The sequence below is a fragment of the Macrosteles quadrilineatus genome, unplaced genomic scaffold (genome assembly GCF_028750875.1).
Source record: "Macrosteles quadrilineatus isolate MER2022 unplaced genomic scaffold, UCM_ALF_1.0 Scaffold_8__2_contigs__length_117827958, whole genome shotgun sequence".
In the NCBI taxonomy this organism is placed as follows: domain Eukaryota; kingdom Metazoa; phylum Arthropoda; class Insecta; order Hemiptera; family Cicadellidae; genus Macrosteles; species Macrosteles quadrilineatus.
The window spans coordinates 95725258-95747526 of NW_026542601.1; the positions used below are offsets into that span (position 1 = coordinate 95725258).

The 22269-nt window shown below is 35.1% G+C and overlaps 3 protein-coding genes across 5 annotated transcripts in view; 2 read left to right on the top strand and 1 right to left on the bottom strand.

Moving 5' to 3' along the window:
• LOC129000737 (fibronectin type-III domain-containing protein 3a) overlaps window positions 1-8631 on the top strand; it is a 115157-nt gene extending 106526 nt beyond the window's left edge. For all 3 annotated transcript variants that reach the window (XM_054427710.1, XM_054427711.1, XM_054427713.1), the window contains 6 exons: window positions 84-331; window positions 872-1075; window positions 2550-2722; window positions 3341-3468; window positions 4035-4226; window positions 6790-8631. In XM_054427710.1, the coding sequence (XP_054283685.1) occupies window positions 84-331; window positions 872-1075; window positions 2550-2722; window positions 3341-3468; window positions 4035-4226; window positions 6790-6900 (1056 nt within the window). In that variant the 3' untranslated portion in view covers window positions 6901-8631. The remainder of the gene's footprint in view (window positions 1-83; window positions 332-871; window positions 1076-2549; window positions 2723-3340; window positions 3469-4034; window positions 4227-6789) is intronic.
• A 2479-nt stretch (window positions 8632-11110) lies between these two features.
• On the bottom strand, window positions 11111-17518 carry LOC129001044 (signal peptidase complex subunit 2). Its single transcript, XM_054428193.1, has 5 exons — window positions 17412-17518; window positions 14815-14889; window positions 13736-13869; window positions 12345-12506; window positions 11111-11549 (listed from the first exon to the last, which is right to left on the bottom strand). Exons 1-5 carry the CDS (start codon window positions 17439-17441, stop codon window positions 11363-11365), a joined length of 588 nt encoding a protein of 195 aa, XP_054284168.1. The 5' UTR covers window positions 17442-17518; the 3' UTR covers window positions 11111-11362.
• Window positions 17519-19562: 2044 nt separating this feature from the next.
• On the top strand, window positions 19563-21584 carry LOC129001550 (dynein axonemal assembly factor 6). The gene is made up of 3 exons (XM_054428877.1): window positions 19563-19750; window positions 20810-21036; window positions 21310-21584. Exons 1-3 carry the CDS (start codon window positions 19627-19629, stop codon window positions 21565-21567), a joined length of 609 nt encoding a protein of 202 aa, XP_054284852.1. The 5' UTR covers window positions 19563-19626; the 3' UTR covers window positions 21568-21584.
• Window positions 21585-22269: the final 685 nt, after the last annotated feature.

The following is a 22269-nucleotide window of genomic DNA, read 5'->3' on the forward strand; positions in this document are numbered from 1 at the left end:
AAAACCTGAGTCCTGTTTGTAAACAACTGTTGCACAAGAGGTCATTGGGTTGCTGAAGGGCTTAATCAATCGATGTTATGCAGGCCTGCAACATGGCAGGGTGGAGTGAGTTCTCCCCTCTGACCACCCTGGTGTCCCCGCCTGGAGTGCCAGGTGCCCCCGCAGCTCCCCGCTACACAGCAACGCCTCACAGTCTTAATCTCAGCTGGAGCGCCCCGCCTGACCACGGTGCCCCAGTCACCCACTACCTCGTAGAGGTGGCCGATCGTACTGTAGAGACTGAGGAACTGTCCTGCACTGTCGATGGACTGGCACCAGCCACCACGTATAAGTAAGTACAAGCAAATGCTCAGTGACTAAAATTTTAAAATACACAACAACTTACTGGCCTACAAAAAAACTTGAGTTGGTTGCAGTGAGTTCTACCTTTAACTATCAATAGAACTAAACTTTGATTCTCCATGTTAAGGTGTGAGTAAAATTATATTGAACACAATTTTTTTCCTAACTACTTTATGCAGCAGTTGGTGTTGTACATAATCAGAGATGGAGAAATGTGATAGTTATTGATATGAATACTGTGATGATTGTCATTCATTACAGTTATCCAATGTCTGTGGTTTATCGGTTTTAACAGTTCCACTTCAACGTCATTCATTAACAAGGGTGATTTGAGAAATCCACAGCACCCAAGTATGTACCTAATATAATTCACACTAATGGTATATTTGCATTTCATTGAATCTCAACACAGCTTTATCGAAGTTTCTTTTTTTTTATATTCTACTACCGTACTTTATCACAACCAGTGTAAACAACAAAAATTATAAAAAATGTTATTTGTAAATTTTATTGTAATTATTTGTCCCAGGGTGAAATTGAAAGCAGTCAACAGTATAGGGCCAGGACCGTCGTCTGCTGCCCTCAAGGCCAACACGCTGCCACTGCCTCCCTCCCCTCCCCCCCTGTCATGCCCTGCCGCGGGCCACAACTATCTCAAGCTCAAGTGGGGCGATGGCAAGAACCCCCAGTTTACGCAGTACACTGTCCAAATGGAGAACCCTAGATTGGCTGAGTAAGTGTCTACTAAAATTGAATACCGAGAATTCAACAAAAATCCTCTCGAGACTAGACCTAGGTCAGACAACCTAAAACTATAGTTAAATCATTAAACTATGTAAATATGTAAAACACTGCTGAAATAAATATAGCCTACTATTATTATAATTGGAATGAAAAGCAAAGCTGTATACAGTAGACTCCCTCTAGTTCGGCTTCGGTTGGATCGGCCGCCGGATGGTCCGGCCCGGTCTCAGGGGTCAAGTCATATCGTCACGGGTGAATGACCTTCGACAAGATTCAACTTGAATGTTTACTTTTTGGCCATAGAAGTAAACAATTTATGTCAGTTTAGTTGACGGGTTCTTCTATGGGTGAATTGTTGCATATTACCTATGTAAAACTATGTTACATAACCTCAAAAATACCAAGAACATTTCATAAATAGTTTTCTTTTTCAGTCTAATATGTTGAAATGCAGTGTGAAATTTAATATTTCGGACCATTTTTTATGCAGTAGGTTCCCCCGTTAATTCACCGTTATATGTTATGATACCCCCATGGTTTATTTGACAAAAATAAATTAAAGCAAAACAAAGAAATAGCCATCGTAAGCTTCAAGGTCAATCTATCCGCTTGCACGGATAGTGACAATCGTCTACTCTTGACACAAGACACAACTGATGTCTGCTGTAGTGCTGTGCGCTTGCTATCTCACAACAGTTTGTGATTGGGTGATTAGTAACCATGGCAACTTGTTGAATGTGTGGATGAAGAGAAACCAAAGAAAGAATAGAAGAACAAATAAGAAAGAATAAGCGGTGTTTTACGTCATCCATTGTTATCTTAATCCTATTTTACGACTGTTGTTATTATCTTTAAGACTAAGTACTATGATTTTATGCTGTTTTATGAGTTATCTAATGTTTTATCGACATTCTTATGTTCTGAAACAACATGTAGTAGTAGCCTATGCTGACTACGGTAGCAGTTAGCTTGCAGTTCTAAACTTTCTATTGTTCTGTTCTTTACGTGATTTATTGTTGTACGTACAGTGTAGTATAATTTTTGTTTTGCTTGAGTAAGCGTGATTTTAAACGTTACAGTTTTTATTACTGAACCAAGGTTAATGACTTAACATATCACGATTGCGCAATACTATTATTTGTATTTTGATTATGTAAAACACATTACATCCGGTTAGTCCGGCCGTTTTGTAGTCCGGCCAGTGGTCCAGTCCCAAGGTGGCCGAACTAGAGGGAGTCTACTGTACAACAATGCTTGGTTATGTGAAGTTTTCTTACAGAATATACTGTACCAACCAATAATGAAAGTAACAGAAAGTGGTTGTTTTGGTGACATAACTGCATCAATTTAATGAGCTATAGATGAAGGAATCTGTCCCTTCTTTTTTACAGTAATAAACATTTTACTCTTAAAAATGAGAATAAATTTTGTCTTCTGATACTAATGAAGTGTTGTGTGTCCAGAAACAGTCTGCAGATAGTATACCAAGGCACGAGTCACTGTTGCAAAGTCAACAGGCTGCAGGAGAAGTCAGTTTACAGGTTCTGTATTTCTGCGGCCAACGACGCCGGCCAGGGCCCTGACTCCTCGTTTTATGAATTTTCAACCACCATTGCTCCACCCCCTTGCTTAAAAGGTGGTTAATTATTTTAATTAAGCTTGAATTTGACACTTTTATAGTTAATGCATCAAGTTTTGGTCAATATTAAAGTAATCAAATTCATTAGTTTAAAAACATGTGTTGAGTGTATAAAAGAGAATTCAATAACACAGTTTTCTAATTTTGAATGGTGGAAAATGGCTTCTATAATGTGTCTGAATAGAAAATTGGTTCATTTAAAAACCATTGTTTGCAAAAAAATTATATATAGGCTGATTTGTATGCCAAGTATTTTAAATGCATGTGATTTTAAAAAAATGCTTCATATTTATGTAAACTAACAGTTATACATAGTAGGACTGTAGTAACTCTTGAGACTATTGGAAGACATCTCGTCTACATGGACCGGCTGTAGCCATTTTAAAATCTTAAAATACATTAATGATAAATAAATGAGTTTGATACAGTCTAAAATTATATTTTCTCTGGTATCTTTTGTTTATGTGACTTAAAAAATGCCATAGGTTAAAAATAGTTGTCCTTTTAGTTTGGCATTGTTAAAAAGTTTACACATCTATCTACATAAATCAGTAATTGACATCAGCACACTGGAGTATGCTTAGTTTCAGTATGAACATGTTTGTTGTATTGCAGCACCTCGAGTGTCCGAGGTAGGGACGAGGAGTTGTTCAGTGGAGTGGTCGGCCACCAAACCGATGGGCTCAGACCCCATACTGTACTGCCTGCAGCTGTCCAGACTACGAGACCAGGTCTACAAACAGGTTAGGAACACTGTTCGTTAAAACTCTGCTTACAACCTAATATTTTATATTTTAAATAGGAAAACCATGTGGCTATTTAGGATAGAAAGAATAGAGCAGCTAGTTTACCAGAGAAAGCCCAAAGGGGCTAGTATATAAAATTGTGAAAGTAACCCAGTCAAAATTAATATATTAACCTAGATATATGCCAATTGGTTAACACATTTGTGCATTTATTGCAGTGTATCCTAATTTTTGTCACATAGCATACAGAATATTGTAAAATTATGGTCTAATGCCAAACTTAAGGAATAGGCTAATAATCTTTTTGTCACTCTCACAAGAAGATATAAACGTAGACCTAATTATTCAGTGGTCAAATAAAATGAAATGAAAAATAACTTGTCGACAAAACTTTGGATAATTTCTAGTAGCTAGATTTCAATGTAGCTTGTCACATGCTATTGAACAAATTTAACGTTTTGCCATAACACGTAACTCACTCTTGAGTATCTCAGGTCATGTGCCGGACGTAAGTGATTGAGTTTAGAGTTGCAAGTTTTATTCATTTGCCATGGAATGTTTAGGTGTACAGAGGAGTGGAGACCAAGGCGTCATTGGGAGAGCTAGAGGCGGGGGCTGACTATTGTGTGAGAGTTTGTGCTGTGCGACAAGTGGAGACAGGTGATCTGCCAGGGGCATACTCCCCTTCAACCACCTTCTCTACCCCCGCCTTGCAGACGACGCCTACCCACACCGCCAAGGCCCATCATGCTCAGGTACTCTTCTTTGTAAGATGTGTCGTCTGTTGGACGATGAACTTTTTTTATGATCCTACCAATTGATAGTGGATGTAAAAAAATTCATAACATTGTAAAAGAATGAATATTAAAACTTTTTACCGCTATTTGCACATTTTAAAAGGGTAATATTTGTTACCTTATACGTATAAAGGTTGGTTAAGAGTCCTTGGAGGCTAGCTGCCATCTTAGATTAATTTCAAACAGCTGCTGAAGACTTATTTAACATCCAAAAATATTTGTAACACACCAATGTGATTGTAATTTAAACATCTAGGGCACTGAGGGATTAGACATTTTCTTTGTAGTTTTGTAATTACTTTATGAGCTAGCACAGCAGACTCCAAGGAATCTTAAGTACCTCAAACAGGTTTAAATTTGTCATTTAATAATAACTAGGGGACCATAGCAGCAATTGATGGTTTATAGTTATGTATCAAATTTAAAAGAACGTGAATACGCACTTTTTTAGAAATTTAGTCATGGTCTTTCCCCAACACGATATACTTTACTTTATACTTAATACTTTTCATTGAAATGGCGACCATACAAAGTAGGTATTTTAAGCCAAGTATAAATGGAGATGAGTGTAAGATGAGTGACACGATACATTTCAACACTGCATTACCATTCTAACCAAAGAACAGAACACTAAAATTAATAAACATACAAATACGATACAAATAAGATCAGCCGGTATGTTTAGCTTACAGAAACACTGTAGCATTACTTCCATTAGAAAATGACCGGATCTTTGAGGGCCTGTGGGGCAGAGCAGAGCAGGGGTGGTTTTTGACACTTCTGATATTTTTCCCACCGTCCTTGGACCTTAAGCTTTAAAATGAATCCTCAAAAGCCATGCTACCTTTTACCTAGCTTGAGATATTTCGTTGGGACTGATTCGCTTACGGAATTAAATACATAGATTGTTGAGAAAATGAAACCTTATTGACTGTTTAGAAAACTGTTGTCAATCTTGGCTTGTTCACCTTATGTCTCTTCACAATACTGATTTTGAAAATATTCATATAAATTAACACCTTAGGATAAAGGATGTTACATTGGCTTTAATTGATGATCTTGCCCAAGCTGTATCAAGAAAATTTCACTTTCCTAATGTTTTACCCATCAAACTCTCGATGTTTTTATTTGAAAAGTTTTTTACCTACTACTACAGTCACAAAATTCATCATATTGAATGCTAGCTATTGTGAAAGATAGTTGCAAGCAGATCTCGTCAAAATACCAGGTTTAATTATTTTTTTATCCTTTCATTTTAGAAAAAAATAAATTTACTTGGATTATTTATTTTACAGTTCTTGTCTGAACTGGTATAACAATATTTACGATACATTATGTCGTAACCTAAAAGTTAACATAGGAAAAGTAGACAGCGTGAAACAAGAACCACTTACGAACAAGGGTGGACAAATGTCTGCAAAAACTGGTCTAGAATTCACTCCTTTATGGAGTTGGTAAAAATTAAAGATTTCTTTATTACTTACGATTTAATTTTGAACACTCAAAAGACTAACTGCATATCATTTTGCACTAAACAAAGACAAATTAAAGAGGAAATAAATATTTACATAGATAATGAGGAAATTTTGCAAATTGAAAATACGAAAATTAAGGGCCATATTAAACTTTAGGAACAATGAATCTGTCAAAACTTACTTTACTAAATTTGAAATTTTGACTGTTTACAGCTTATAAATTTTAGAATGCATAATGTTTGTAAAAAATAATATAAACAGTTTTATTACAAATAAAGATATCCACAGCTATAATACTAGGAATACAAATAAAGTAGTATTACCAAATCATAAATTAGAATTGTTTAAAAGAAAATCTTCATACAACGGTATCAGATTCCTAAATCACAAACCAGATCACATAAGAAGCATGCAGGATGATAGAGGTTTCAATGTGAAGTTGAAAGAATTTTTGATAAAGAGGGCACTTTATTCATTTGATGACTTTTTAAGCTTTAGAACAGATAATAGATCATAAAATTCAGAAAACAGCAACCTGGAGTAGTGTGGTCAATAATATCCTGCCAATCATGTTGATTGTAGCCTACTTGTTCATGTATATTCGTTTTCATTGTTTGACACTATTCATATAAATATGTATTTAAAAATTAATAAAGATCTTTGATTTGATTTTACATAGAAGAAGGGGGCCGTGACAATGTGTCTTTGATGGTTGAGTGGCACAGTGCACCCCACAGTAAACATATCACTCTTCTTTCTTCACTGATATAGAATTATAATGACTTCTACCATAGACAAAAAGAATTAAATATAGACCGTCAGCTGTGCTGCGGTTACCATAGGTTCTGACGCACACCGCTTGGAGCACCACCGTAGTTACGGCGTACGCGCTACGTAAACTGCAGCGGTGTGCGCCGGAACCTATGGTAACCATGGCAACCGCAGCACGGCTGACAGTCTATATTTAATTCTTTTTGTCTATGCTTCTACACACCCCATTTATAATTTTGTCAAAATGTATTACTAATTGTACATTTTGTTTGCAGAGCCCCTCATCCAAGCCCCTGTCGGACACTCAATGGGCCCTAATACTTCTGGTGGTATTCGCTGTTGTTTCCTTCTTGGTTGCATTCATCATGCAACACTTTATCTATTGAATGTATATTTTGCTGACATAACTTCTAATTCAATTCTGACTGTCATTACGTTCCGCTAAGATTCTAATCATCGAGTGTAGTCTTCCATTTATCGGCAGCTACATTTCCCCTTCTGATTAACATAAATTTTGACGCACAGTCCGATCGTAAAGTATTATTTTGCTACAAGAAGTCGAGATCTGGTGCTATATCTGTGTTTCGCTGCTCGAGTTGGCAGTTCTGAACATTGCTAGAGTCACTGTTTAGGTGATTGAATCTAACAGCGTTATGGTTTGCCATAAACTATGATATGTAAATTAACGTTATATTTAGCTTTAACCTATTATTCTTGTTGTTACAGTGTATTGTTATATTTTTGTTAATTTATTATAGGCGTTTAAATTAAATTATATCCGTTTGGTAATTTATGTCGATCAGTTGTTAAGTAATTTATTTTTAAATAAGTTAATAGAAAAATAAAACCTTTTGCCTGCCTACGGTCGTTATCCTTTTATCCAAAGAAAACTGCATTTAATGTTATTTTTACTTCCGATGTTTCTGTGGATTTCAGCAATGCAGAATTAGCATATTCAGCATGAAGACTTTGAAAACCCTTTTAACACAGGTTGTAAACATTGTGTGGGTAAATTTTATTCAAACTATTTTGTACTGTAGATATTCTATCTTAAAAACCTACATACTAATTTTATATGCATTTTTAACTATTGTATTTTAACCTTAATTTAAATTTTAGTGTAATAACATACAATAAGAATATTTTTGATTATTATTTATTTGGGAGTTCCGAATCACATTATATTTTGACTTTCTGTGATAGTTTGCATGGAATGTTTACATCGTGTTTACTGTTAAATATTTTTTAAACTTTTTTCCATTAGACTACTAGACTTGTTGAAATGTGCTATATAATATTTCAGTAAATGTAAAATGTTATTTAATGTTTTTTCAATAAAATCTTCTGCAGCACAACATATTTTTATCTTTGTCTCTTGTGCAAACATTTTTCATAACATAAGCACTTTTGTATGGGTTTGACTATTTTGTATGTCTACTTTTATAAAGGTAATTCAATAAAATATTTTACTTAAGATAGAGGGCCTACTGTTGATTGTTGCCATTATTAATGACTAATCTCGCTTAATGCTCTGAATGTGTTTTAATTTGTTTTCATAAATCGTAAACATCATTGTAAATATTGTGGGAACACCAATATATGAAGGAAGGGATCGTCAAACGCTCAACTGAATTGTCTAGTTTATTTATTGTATCGAGGTGCTAATGTTCAGAGCTGCTAATATGTGTGCATTACTGTTTTTAACGTTTGTGCGAATGGAAGTTAGCCTTATGAAGGTGCAATATTAAATAGTTACCGATCTTCCAACGCACTCGACGAGTAACGGAGTCTACATTGACCCCAACGCATTCATTCCTGTAGCGTACATTTTTATTCTTTAATGGTTTATTTTGAGTGTTTGTTGGTGCATTTTTCTTTTCCAGGTGTAACATGAATGAAAACATATTATTGTTATTGTTGTGATTGTAATGAAACAGAGTTTATTTATCATTGCTGTTATTCTAAAGCAGATGAATGACAAGAGATATATTATGAATACTATACTAGTTATATTAAAGTTATATATAAATATATTATAAATATATAAATATAAAATAGTGACGTTATATTTTATGTATGTGGATCATCACAAAGATTACAATTTCCACTAAAACACATCTTTGGCTTTTACTGCAATACCCTGTTCCTCCATTATTTTTATTGATCGCTTAGTCAGTGTCATTATAGCAGTTAACGCAACGATTGCATTAACACTATATTTACGCGAGTTGCGTACACTACTTTACCTACGACAGTGTTTTAATTACTAAAAATCACTACTCACTTCTAAAAAAAGTTACCTATTTGTTTATAACCTCTTATTGCCACTGACAAGTGATGCAACGAAACATTGTACTAACCACTAATTGCACCACTCAACTTGTCAAATTGTCCTGAACAGCTGATTAGTTGATGTTCAAATCATAATTTTACTTCTTCTCTCACAATTCTTGAACCTCATTGGTCCGTTAACCATGTTGTTATGAGTAAAACTATGCTGTTGTGTGCATCTTTTCAATTCTAAGAACTGAACTGAAACGGCTACTTTAAAAAACGGCCGTAGGTAAAGTTCTTAACCCAATTATTGTTGATGTGATTTCTATGTACCGTATATTACTCTTCATTTACAAATAGAAACAGGGAACTCATGCGTAAATTGTGCATTTTATTAGGGTTCAAAACTTAATTCCAAGTTAAAAATAATAATACATGTGTTATGTATGTGTGTACTGTACATACTTTTCAAAGATCTTGATAGATAGATTTGTACTAGAAATATCTGTTTGTGACCAATAAATTAATGACTTAAAATATTAGACCGTGTGTAAGAAATTCAAGTGGTTTGTTTTTATAGTGTTTCTATTGCAGAAAACTTAGTTAAAACTAGTGATGTGTCAAAACCGAATCTCAAATCTCAAAACCATCAAAACTTAGGAAAAGTTTCGGTTTCGAGATTCGATCACCAAGTTTCGAGATTCAAAAGTTTCGAAATTGAAGATTTTGGCAGTTTTATTTTTTAAACTGCTGACATTTTTTTGTGCCATTGTTATTGTTTTCAATGCTGTTTCCAAACAAGCTGGTAGAAACAGATCAAACATCACCATTAACAGTAATGAAACAAGTAAAGTTTATTCTGAACTTCAAAAGGTATCTTAAATACTATAACTGGTACAATTCAGTTTCACATAAATATTTACTAAACACAAAGATATATTGACCACTAAATTTTCTAATTAATCATGTTTATTTTGGTGTGTTAGAAGTTTATTTTTTTTTTTTTTTTGTTTTTGTTTATGAAAAATTATGTTGTATTGGGTTTTATAAAGATTATCAGTCACATTCACATATTTATGTTATGTCACGGTCACGAGTCGATCTCTTTCAGTTTTGATTGCATACTTAGAATTTTATGATTATGTCTATTTTTTTGTAACCTTGACCTTTGTAGCCAGCTAAGTAAAAAAGTTTCGCGTCTAGGTTTTGAGATTCGAGATTCGGGATTCGATTTTTTAAAGTTTCGGTTTTGAGATTCGAAATTTCTGGTTTTGACCATCACTAGTTAAAACTACTTATTAATATTACAAAAAATCTATAGTACCTGCGTACAAAGTAACTAGCCTATCAGTAATTGAGCACTAGGCTGATATGACCGGTTTAGGTTTAATATGAAATATTGGATCATAAAAATTAAGGTTGGAAGAAAATAAAGTTTCTCTTCAATAAATTATTACATTGTCTCATAATACAGTAAAACCATTGAGTATACACGTACTAGGGTTATAGCTTGTGCGTTTCTTGGTGAAGCCTGGGGGTAGGGTTGAATCCCCTACAAAACCGGTTGTGAGCCACTCTAACCACCTACCCCCAGGCTTCACCAGGGAACGCACGAGCTTTAGACACTCATGGGGGCTGTCGTTATCTGAATAGCGCTGTTGCAGAGTAGCGTCAGCGGCCCGAACTACGCCACCTCGAGCATGTCAGTAAGTCAGTTTTGTTGTTTTTTAAATATTGCGTTTATTGTAGGTTGTAAAATGCCGTTTTTGTTGACAAAATCGGTCTGGTTGACTCTCAAATAAAATAAATAATCTAAATAGGAAGAGCACTGATATAAGGTCGATATGTGCAGCTCGGTCTAAAAAGTCAGAGATGTTGTCAGGTCGCATCTTTAGTAGTCGAGGGGGAGCGAGCTGGTGTAGTGGTTAGAGCGCGGGACTTCAGTCCCTGAGGTCCCGGGTTCGATCCCCGCCAAGTCACCAATGGATTTGATCTAAGTGATAATGCTGCAACCCCTAGGTCTAGCCTGAAGTAATGTGAAAAACAATCCCAGGCTTGTGCCTATCGTCCTAGGACAAAAAAAAAGTAGTTGTGTGTTTAGAATGTTTTCAGAATAGTGTGCATAATGACCCTGCGCTACCCGCCCGTGCACAAAACCTTCCCCCCAAGGCCATACCCTCAAAACCCAACTAAACGAAGGGTGATGAAGTCTTTTAAATAGCATCGGATAATTGGCGCTCTACTGTAGTGTTCATATATGAACCATTTTATGATCTTTAAATTAGTATTTGAGGTAAGAAGTGGACAAAATAAAGCACCATATTTAACCAATAAACTTATTATTTAATTAAACTAAAGATAATCATACAAAACTAAATCTTCAGATCAGTTGTAGTATAAAAACCAACCTTGAAAAAAGGGAAACGCTTACCAGTCAAGCTACACGGTAAAAGGTGATATTTAAGACATAGGTGAGCCCGATACAAACTTAAAAATCACACCATTGTCTTTTTAATCACAAATGCATTTGCCACTTTTTCAAAGAAAATACACCAATTCCTATTCTATAATACTTTATTTGTCTTTTCTTTCTTGGGAAATACTGTTGTGCAGTTTACTGACTTCTGGCTCAATTAGGTCATAAACGATGACTCCGTTGTCATCGATGAAGCACGCCACTGACTTGGTCATTGAAGCTTCTCTGATTGTCCCCGTCTTGCTGTCTCGACAAGTCAGAACCAGGTTATACTTGTCATCGTACCTACAACATTGAAACACAACTCTCTTATTCAAGTGTTTGGTGACTTTCTTCATTGTTGACTTTTTAACAACTACTTCCTGGCTAAAGGTAAATTAAAAACATGTTTTACAATGTATGATAAAAACAATTAGAAGCCAGCCCCGATTCATTGATCATTACACTTTTAATCACTTAATTTCTTAAAATTCATAGCTGCCGTTTCAATTGTAAGTTAAAGAGAGGTTGTTGCTATCCACACAAATTATTCTAAGCACTCTAATTAAAACAAAACAACGTTTTAATCGACTTTGCAAATAAAACATATGTATATATAAATAGATAGACTCACAATTGAACCTTTTTAACCCTTAATTGTCCCAAAAGCCACTATACTGGTGATCAAGAATAACATAACCACAACTTCCATTCACTATCGATGCAGGTAAAACTCAACAAAACATCTAAAAGCTACAGCATCTGACATGTGCTGCAGCCTGGCAGACAAGTTAAGAACTACAACACTAGCTATTTGTTTAAGAGCCTTGTGTAAGTAGAAGACTAATAGGCTTGATCACTTTCCTACTTTTGGCTTATCCTTGTGTGGGTGTTTTCTGTTTTTTTTTCTCCTAAAATTGTTCGTACAGAACTAAAACTGTAAATCTTACCATATCTACAGCATGAGAGGAAAAAGATAAAATTAGGCATTTCAAAAAACAAAACACCTTTTTAAGCCTCTAAGGATTGAAAAAAAAAAAAAATAAAACACAAGCACTAATTCAGAGGCATTGATATTGCAGATAATGATTTATCACTCACTTTTTTAAGTATGAGCTTGCTTCCCACGTTTTATCAGGTGAAAATCCAGTTGGATCTTTCTGGATTGATACAACGAAGATTCCCTTCTCCTTGTAAGTAGTGTACAATGTGAGCAATCCCATGATGATGAAGTATAAACTGACGCAGATAATCAGGACTGGTCTGAATAAACATCAAACACAATGAGATTCTCACAGTCAGGCCAAAATAGACGTCAAGAATATTAATACGTAATTTGTGTTATAAAAAAGATACTGAAGGTTAGTTTAGTTCAATTTGTTTGGTATAGGCTTATAGTTGGTTTAATGTTAAAATATTGAGACCTTTTAGCCAATCTAAAGCTTATAAGAACTTTGGATTCAAATTGTGCACCATCACCTCTATTATATGCAATATATTACACTAGCTGTAACCCGCGGGCTTTGCCCCGTTTAACTTCTTAATTTTCAAGATTACCTTGTTTGCATGGCTCAATCGCGTCCTGGTTGAAGTTTTTCGCTACGCTCACTCACCTTTAGGTTGGAGCTCGTTCGCTGCGCTCACTTGCCTTCAGGTTAGCTCGTTCGCTACGCTCACTCGCCTCCAAGTTGAAGCTTGTTCGCTACGCTCAAACCTTTTGGTTGCAAATTAGCTGTTGTCATAAATGTAAAAGAAATAATAGTGCTGTTAACTTTAATGCTATTGAACATCATAGAACAGAACCAACTTGTTTAATTGAAACAGCTGTTAAGATTCAATAATTCCATTTCTCATAAGGTTAACATGGGAAACTCCAGAGCCACTGGGGCGGAGCCCGAAAGGATTTTTGAAATAAGAATATGCCTATATGTTAATCGGGCATGTGAGCTACCATCATGCCAAATTTCAGCCCAATCCGACCAGTATTTTTCGCGTTCACTTGTCACAAACATCCAAACTTTCTCATTTATAATATTAGTAGGATAGGATAGGATAGGATGAAATATAACTTAAAAGACCTGACTCCAACAGCTTTTTGACAATTACTGAGATAAATATTTTATGAGGTATGGTTTATCAAAGAATCAAATATAGTGCAAATCCCAGACAATTTCCAAAATATTTTTTTTTCTCAAATATTTTATTCTTATTAAGAGACTCTTGACTGTAAAAGGCTTGTTTAGTGACAATATAAAGGTTAGTTAAGTTTGTAATTGATAATGAATAAAGTTTTTCCATAGGCCTAATTTAAACTTTTTCAGCACTCAGTTTCACCATCAGTAAAAAATATCCAACTGCCTAAAAGCTAAAATATTTCATGCTATAATTTGCCAATGACAATTGTACGAGTTTGTGATACAGGACGTTTTGTTATTCCATTATCACAATTAGGCCTAGTTAGATCTCAAAAGCAAAACAAAATATTTATTTACCTAGACATGGGGAAGGGGTAAAGCCAGTCCCAGAGGAGAGCGAACATGGCAACGGAGACGGCCAAACCACACAAGACCAGCCTGCCATCCATCAGTGCAAAGTTCTCTACGTAGTTGAACTTCTTTGTCAAAACCTTAAAAAATTACAAATAACTTATATTTTCCACATACACATCTTAAGACGCTAGGCTCTAGACTTGAACCGTATTACACATTATTCAGGCTAGGCATAGAGAATTGTTGTCCATTGCTATTGGCGGGATGTGAACCCAGGAACTTCATGGAATAGTAGGCCTACTCTAAGTTAAAGCATTATTTAAACTAGATAGGTCTACATTTTTAACCCTTCGCAAGCGGTCACTACATGATCAATAATGTGGTCGGGTTAAAAAATTCATTTTAAAATGTTGACTTTTCCACTTCTATCTGATGTTAAAAGTAAAATATAGACAACCATTTTCATCAAACAATCTTTTTACTTAAGTTTGATGGCCATAATTTAGCGACATACATATACGTACAACGCTCAATAAGGGACCTACAACTCAAACACTTAACACATAAGAAACACAGTAAATTACGGGGATGCGGAATACTGTCCCCCGGAAAACCACCCCCCCAGGTGAAACGTGACGACACGAAATCTGTCAACTAACCAATATGGGAGCCGTGTCCGCGACTGGAATACTACCCCCTTAGCAAAATGTGATACTATGTAATTGTAATTTTAATTAGAGTAATTCCGTTTGATAACAGAAAAGGCATGCAGGGAATACGGTATCATACAGAATTTTGAAATGTTACAGCAAGTTTGGTTGGTTAGGTTAGTTTAGAACAGTATGACAACGAAACTTGAGTTGGACTGGAAAACTACCCCCCCCGATCTCTGACGTCCACATGACGTAGGAACCTGCTTGGGGGGGTAGTTGTCCGAGGGGCAGTCTTCCGACGACCCTAAATTACATCCCTGTTGCTATCCTGATGCTGCCAAAAACTGATATTTTTTTTTAACTGAAGAGTTTACAAATCTAATAAACATATAACTTAGGCCTATTGTAAATTATTTATCTCATATTTACCTCTTTGACTGCATCATCTAACGCATTTTTCACTGCTGCTCCATCCCATTTATTAACTTTGATGGGTTTGCTGTCCTGGAAAGTTTTGAAAACATTTTAATTACATAACCTACTACTCATAGGATATTTATTTATTTCATAAGTTAAAAATAAGTTGAAAACATCGGATTTTGTCTACATTAATATTCTTAAATTACCTAGCCTAAAGAGCTTAGAATTATTTTGTGATACTTACGCAAAATAGCCTATCAATAAATCTGGGTGAAGTTAGGCCAGGCGCACACAGGCGATTTTGAGTCTAGCAACTGCTGCCCAACTAAACTTAATAGGCGGACTGTTGCGCAACTCACTCAGAGACTCTGAAGTCAAGCAACAGTTGCACAGGAGTGCGCACACAGGCGACTGTTCAAAACGCGAATTGGACATTACAGTATGGATTTAAATGCTACAAAAATAGTATGTACTCTGTTATTGAAGTTTCGCACGTGAAAGAAGAAGAGGATTAGATGGTTCAAATCTTTTGTATCTGCCTCCTCCCACAATGTCTTCTTCAAAGTTTTATCAGAATTGTCTTTCAATGACTTTAAATATAAAGGCGGCCTCTTTTCAACTTCCTAAATTAACTGTTCAATTTCCTCAACACGCAAACTCATACCTAAAAATTTGCTTTTTCCAGACGTACTTTACACTAAAGTTAAAGTTAAGAAGAGAGCAAGCACAAGTGCTGTTTCCCATGACTGATACTGAGCGACACAGCGACACTATAGTCGCATGTGTGCACATCTAGACTTGTTTGAATGGATACCAAGCCTAGAGCGACAGTCCCGCGACAATTGAGTCGCAGAGCTGTCTCTGGCAAATTGGGTCCGGGAACAACAGTTGCGCGACTATCCCTCGACTTGGTGTGCACACTCCAATTTAAAACAATGGAACATTTTGGTCGGGCAACTGTTGCTAGATTCTAAGTCGCCTGTGTGCGCCTGGCCTTAATGGATATTAAAAAGAACAACCTAGGTTGTTGGTATATGTGTTTTAAGCAGTTTAAAGAAGGTAACTTACTAGTCCTTTAACTGTTCGAGTGCCTACTACGCTAAATTCTTTAGTTGGACTCCAACATTATTGCAAATGAATAGGCCTGATACAAAATAATGCCATTTATAGGTGTTAAATACACAGCCGATTCTTTATATGAAAATGTTAAATAGCTCATTATTTAGCTCACCTTGCATACACTTACACAAACAAATGACAAATTTTTTTTATCGTTACTGCAGTAAAAATATTCGTTTTTAGTGCATGCGTTGCGGGTCTCAAATAGCTCATTACTACCTTGGGAGTAAAAGTCCCCCCTAAATTAAATGAGTTGCAAATTTTGATTGTAAGCAATTACATGTTTCAAAAGTATGCAAGTTATGGATCGTTTTAATCAGTTTTAGCTTATTTTTGCCCTCATGTCAATAGTAGGGCCTACGACATATCGTATCGATAGTAAAATGTATGATTACTAACACAGTCGTAGCTTAATAGACAAAATAATTGAATCACTACTAAATAAACAGCTAGCTGCTTGTTTGTATCAGCAAAATTGAAAACAGGTTGGAAGTCGTTTTGAGAGCTTTGTTTTGCAACTGAGTTTGCTTAGGTTAAATAATGGTGCAATATGACAAAAAATGGGTATATTTCCGTAAGTTATCTGTTGGCACAAACAACCGAATGAAAATATTGATTATTTCATTCGATATATCGTTTGGTTAGTTAGATTAGGTTAATCTCACCTAGGTAACTAACCAAACGATATATCGAATGAAATAATCAATATTTTCATTCGGTTGTTTGTGCCAACAGATAACTTACGGAAATATACCCATTTTTTGTCATATTGCACCATTCAATAGGTTTCAATAGGTCAATAGGTTCTGTTGTTTGTGCCAGCAGATAGATATGGAAGTCTACCCCAAAAAACCTATAAATACGGTACATTTACAAAGTGTTAATATCTTATTCGTGTCCTCTTTTTCATAAGTTAAAAAAAGTCAAATTTTGTAGATGATAACTTTGTTTGACTTCATAAACTAAACTGATCCAAATCAACTGAACCTATACTCCGCAGCTCACTCCTAAAGAGTGGTAGGCAGAACCTCTTTCTTGAATGGACCCATCACAATAAATAACAAAAATCAATAGGCCTATTTTATCAATTGAAGTATTTTATCAAAACAGTAACTTGTTTATAATGAATGAAAATTTTATCCGAGAGCCTATTCTCAGGTTCTCTGCAGAAATGAACATATTTGTCTTAAAATGCAAATGGACCATTCAAAGATTTGGCTAGCTAATGTTATTGGAATTCCTTACAGTAAATCGTGCTTACAAATAGCATTTCTTGCACTTACGACTAGAAAGATAGCTTTAGTTATCAAATAAAGTAAATCAAATTGGCCTAAGTGAGAAAGTAGATAGGCTATAGGCCTAGTTTAGTTTAGGGCATAGAACAAGAATGCCTAACCTAAAAATGGAATTATTGTTTTCAACAGTAATCATGGATAGGAGTTGTAAGTATGAAATGCTTAATGCACAGAATTACATAAAATACTTACACCGGCATCTTTGGAGTTTTTTGAAGACATATTTTACAAGTTAGAATTAACACCTCGACAAGCCACTTTGGCAATCAACAAGAATATTTCCAAAACGAATCAAAGGCTTTTAAAATTATTGATCTACGTGTGCAAAGACTTTTGAAACCAACCTCATTACTGCTTTTACAAATAAATTTTCTTGATGCAAAAGGCATTGATTATAGAACACTTATTTGGAAGTTCTAAAGTCAATGTTTGTGTTAAAATTTAAATCAATATTGAAAGTGTCATTACACCCTTTAAATACCATTAATGTTACCCTCTGTCTTTTTAGTCATTAATTTTGAAAAAGAAAAAAATGGTTAGATCTACCCCTGGAAATTAACATAATTATCGTGTACAGCAGCAAGCATGAACATATAGTCCAGGCGCTAAACGGGTTGAGTATGCACTGAAAGTCTGACAAAATTTGACTTTTGATTATTGTTGGGGACATCTAGTAGATGAAAAAAATCGATGATGTCGCATTTCTAGGGTGGTCACAACTCGGGGGGGGGAAGTTGCGCGGGTCATCGGTTTACGTTTCCGCGTCTAACTCACAAACGGTTAATGATAGAAAGGTGAATTAAGCGTCTATCTACGCCTAAATATATTGTCCTTCAAAAAGGTTATTACAACCTTTCTTCTATCTCTTATACTTTAGGGGCTAATCAACATTTATTGCAAAAAATAAAATTTAAAAATACTTTAAAATGAAATATCGGAAATATTGCGCTTGTTTAGGGCATGTTACAAACTATTTATGGTTAGAAAAACTAACAAGTAGTACAACAGCACCAAGTTTAAAGAAATCTGTGCAAAAACAACAGAGCTACGTTGATTTCAGTAAGAGTAAACGTGGAAAATTCGTAGTAGTATCGAGGCGCGCATGGATGGTACGTAGCCCACAGTCAATATAGGTTTGATGTTGTAAGTAACCATGGGAAAGCTGAATTTTTCTATGTTGTTAGACCATGTTGAGATGATCATTTTCCCAAAAGTCCCCACTCCTACCCCTTTGTACTTTCCTCTACCCCCCCCCTTTTAGATAAATTTACAGTCTCTTAGAAATTAAGCTATAACTTTAAAACGGGTAAGGATAGTAACGCAATCTTTAATTAATCATTTTGCGTTACGATATTCTACAAAAAGTGTATTTACCACGGTATCCTACTTAAATACTCATAGTTAAACCCAGCACACTTTTTTTATGTATAAAAAAAGTGTGCTAAAAGTGTGCTCACAGGAATCATTAATAAAAAAAAAGTGTGCCACCCCCGTTACTAAAAAAACAACCCCTAACTGGTAAGGGTAATAAAATGACCCAGCCCGCCCATTTCAGCAACAGATCTATAAACCATACTAAAAAACTGTGCTGAAAGTGTGCTCACAGGAATCATTAATAAAAAAAGTGTGCCACCCCCGTTACTAAACAAACAACTCCTAACTGGTAAGGGTAATAAAATTACCCAGCCCGCCCATTTCAGCTACAGATCTATAAACCATACCAAAAAACTGCGCTGAAAGTGTGCTCACAGGTAACAGGAATCATTAATAAAAAAATGTGCCGCCCCCGTTACTAAACAAATAACCCCTAAGTTAGGGGTTGTTTGTATATAAGTATACTTCCATACTTTTTTCAGTATCCTATCTAAAGTCAATGCTTCATCTGTTTATCGTAAATGAGATCGATATTTGTAATATCTAAAGTCAATGGGAGGGACAATGTGTTTAACAGTTCAAATTACAAGTTATTTTCTTCAAGGAAACATACTTTAAATAATGTGATATTTTAAAATAATGGCACTTTTATTAGGTACATACAACATTAAATCAATACTATTGGAGAACAATTTACTTTTTAGCTTAAATCCTATCAAGTGGAATTATTGGACCTATATTAACATTTTATTTTACATTAATTTTACATATTATAAATTTACCAAACTAATTTTACCAGAGAGAACTGAATAAAACATTAATTTATTAATAAAATAATAGCATATAATAAACATACTCCCATGATATAATAGTCTGTATTGATTGAGAGAGTTCCCATATGGATGGAAACATCAAACATCTAAACAAGATTGAAGTTGTTTAATCAATAAGCTCAACTAAAACCAACTAGCTGCCTCAATCTGTCATCATTTTCACAAACATAAACAGATGGCATGGATATTTAAAAACCTGAATGTGTAAGAAGATTTTAAAGATGGAATTTAATGCTTGTGACATTAAAAAACTTGCTGACCTGTTGAAAGTTGAAGGTGAAGATTCTTCTAGTGATGATGATATTCCAAGATGTTCTAAATTAGGTAAATAAGAACAAATAACTTATATTAATCATAGCCATTCTTAACCACCCCAAGGATAATTTTGATATACCGGTAGATCTTTTGTAAAATTATGTAAAAGTATCAGCACCAATAGCAGCCTTGCAGTAATGTTAGTCCTCAATCTTTGTCAACAAATTCTTAATCATGCCATATAAATACTTTTTTTATACTTTTATGACCATTTGACTCAAGGCAAACACCCACACCCAGCAAACTTGCAGACTAAGTTTTCAATTTATTATGATTGGGTTTCAAAAAAATATTTACCTACATAAACAATTGATATTTATTTCCTATATAAATAACATTATATTTCATGAATACTTAGGGTTCCTGCTTTGGAGAAGGGGAAAAGTGTTTTGGTAAAATTAGCATACGTTGAAATAAATACATTTGCCAAATTTGACTTAAATATGCGTCAATTTAATATAGGGCCTACAAAGCAATTAATTAAACAACAACTTTAGGCTCCTTTGGCTCATGAAGGTGTATTTTTACTGATTTAGGCCTATCACTACAAATATCTGAAATTGGGAAACAAAATTAAAATTAGTGATATTTCTTTCATAGGCACATAGCCTATCCTAATGAGTAATAAAATAGGTAACCAACAAAATATCAGTTTGCAGGGAAAACATATTTTTGAAATAATCGACCCGTATGTGCGACAAATTTAAGTTTGTCTACCCTTAAGAAGCCCTTTTTTGGGTTCCACCTAGCATTGGATTAGATCTCCAGGACAATGGTGTGTGATATATGTATATCTAACTGAATACATGATAATTCCTAGACAATAAGGGTGAATGAAGCCCACAAGTTTCACAAATAAATAATTATTTTATAATTGAAATGTAGGCCTATATCTGTAGATATGGATGACTTTGTTGTTATATATTGCTCAGTGTGTTTATGACAATGGCCTCATTGCTATCTAAGACAATAATGCTAAAATGTTAATTTGTTAAAATCACCGCATTAAATTAATATTTTACATTGAATTCTTTTAAAAGATAAAATTTGGTAACAATAATGTTCTAGGACCAGGTGATATCCAGCCAAAAAGTAAAATTAACATTAGAGTTCCAGATGAAGATAATGAAACGGAGAAGTCAAAAAAGACAAAAAAAGACCCACAAGACATTTGGGATATTGAAGAGGTACAAGTCGTACCTTTCTGTGATGATGCTTCATATGATCCCAGGCCAAGACCAGAATTTGACATTCGGTACAGACAGGCAGTTTCTTCTGAGGATGTTTTTTTACAGGTAGCTTTTATTTGAAGGTCAAACAACAGAAACTCTACTATATTCAGAAACAAATTTCTAATACAGGTGTGCAAGCAGGGAAATTCTACTTTTCCCTATCCTCAAACTATTTATAATTGAGTAGAGTGAACAAAGCACCTTTACGACACTCTAGTTTTTTATTTAAACATACTCCTCCTGAAAGGCTGAAGCGATCCAATCTAAATTTGGATCTGACATAGTCTGTAGTAACCTAAATTATCTGTTGTCCTTCTGTAGCTCTTGTTTCCACAGCTAGGCCGCAAGACGCCAGCGACAGCCAGCTGTGAAGTGATGGTGATTGAGATGTGTCTGGAGGGAGAGCGGAAGGAGGACATTGACCTACAAGTGACCAAACACCACCTGGACTTGAGGTCTCCTATGTACAGGCTGAGTCTCCCCCTCCCCCACCCAGCTGATCCTGACCATTCTACAGCTGAGTGGCAGACAACAAAATCACTACTGACTGTGTCTGTCGCCCTCACTAGAGATCTTGACTTTGTTAACTTTTAATAAACCTTTTTTATCGATACAATTGTATGATTACATACCATTTAGTTCAACACACTAACTTTTGGATATTGAAGTAGAGATATCCCATCTATATCAGGTATAACCAGTTTTGTGTTGCAAAAGGAAACTGTAGAATGAGCCACTGACAAGAGTGTGGTATCCCTAGCCTGAAATTACATTTTCTCCCTTAGTTGTTGTTACTGCTTAGGTTGATGTGGCATAAATGATAGGTAGTTAACTGGAAGTGGTCCTTAAAGGTTGGCTCTGTTGAAAAGTTGGCGTATTCTATATAGATCAGCGATTCACATCAGCACACTGTCGTTAAATACAAACTGAAAAGATTTACTATGACAATAGACATTCTAGTTCTATCCTTAGTTCTTTCATTCTTCTTTTCTCATAGATGACGACTTGAAATCACAACAATGAAATCTGCTGATTATATATGCTGGTCATTTCGCCCCTGCTATTTCATGTAAAATATCAATTTTAGATCAATTGATCACGAATCACACAGAAAAATGAATGTGAGAATATGAATAGTTTTTTAACCCACATATCTCATTTTTATATCCATGCACATAGCAAACTCTACTTCCATGCCACTGTTACAGTAGTCGCAGCTAGTCTGGGCGCGCGGCCGTGCTAGGGCGGGCGGTGTAGAGGGGAGTGTTTATTGTTCATTTCCAAAAACATCTGACC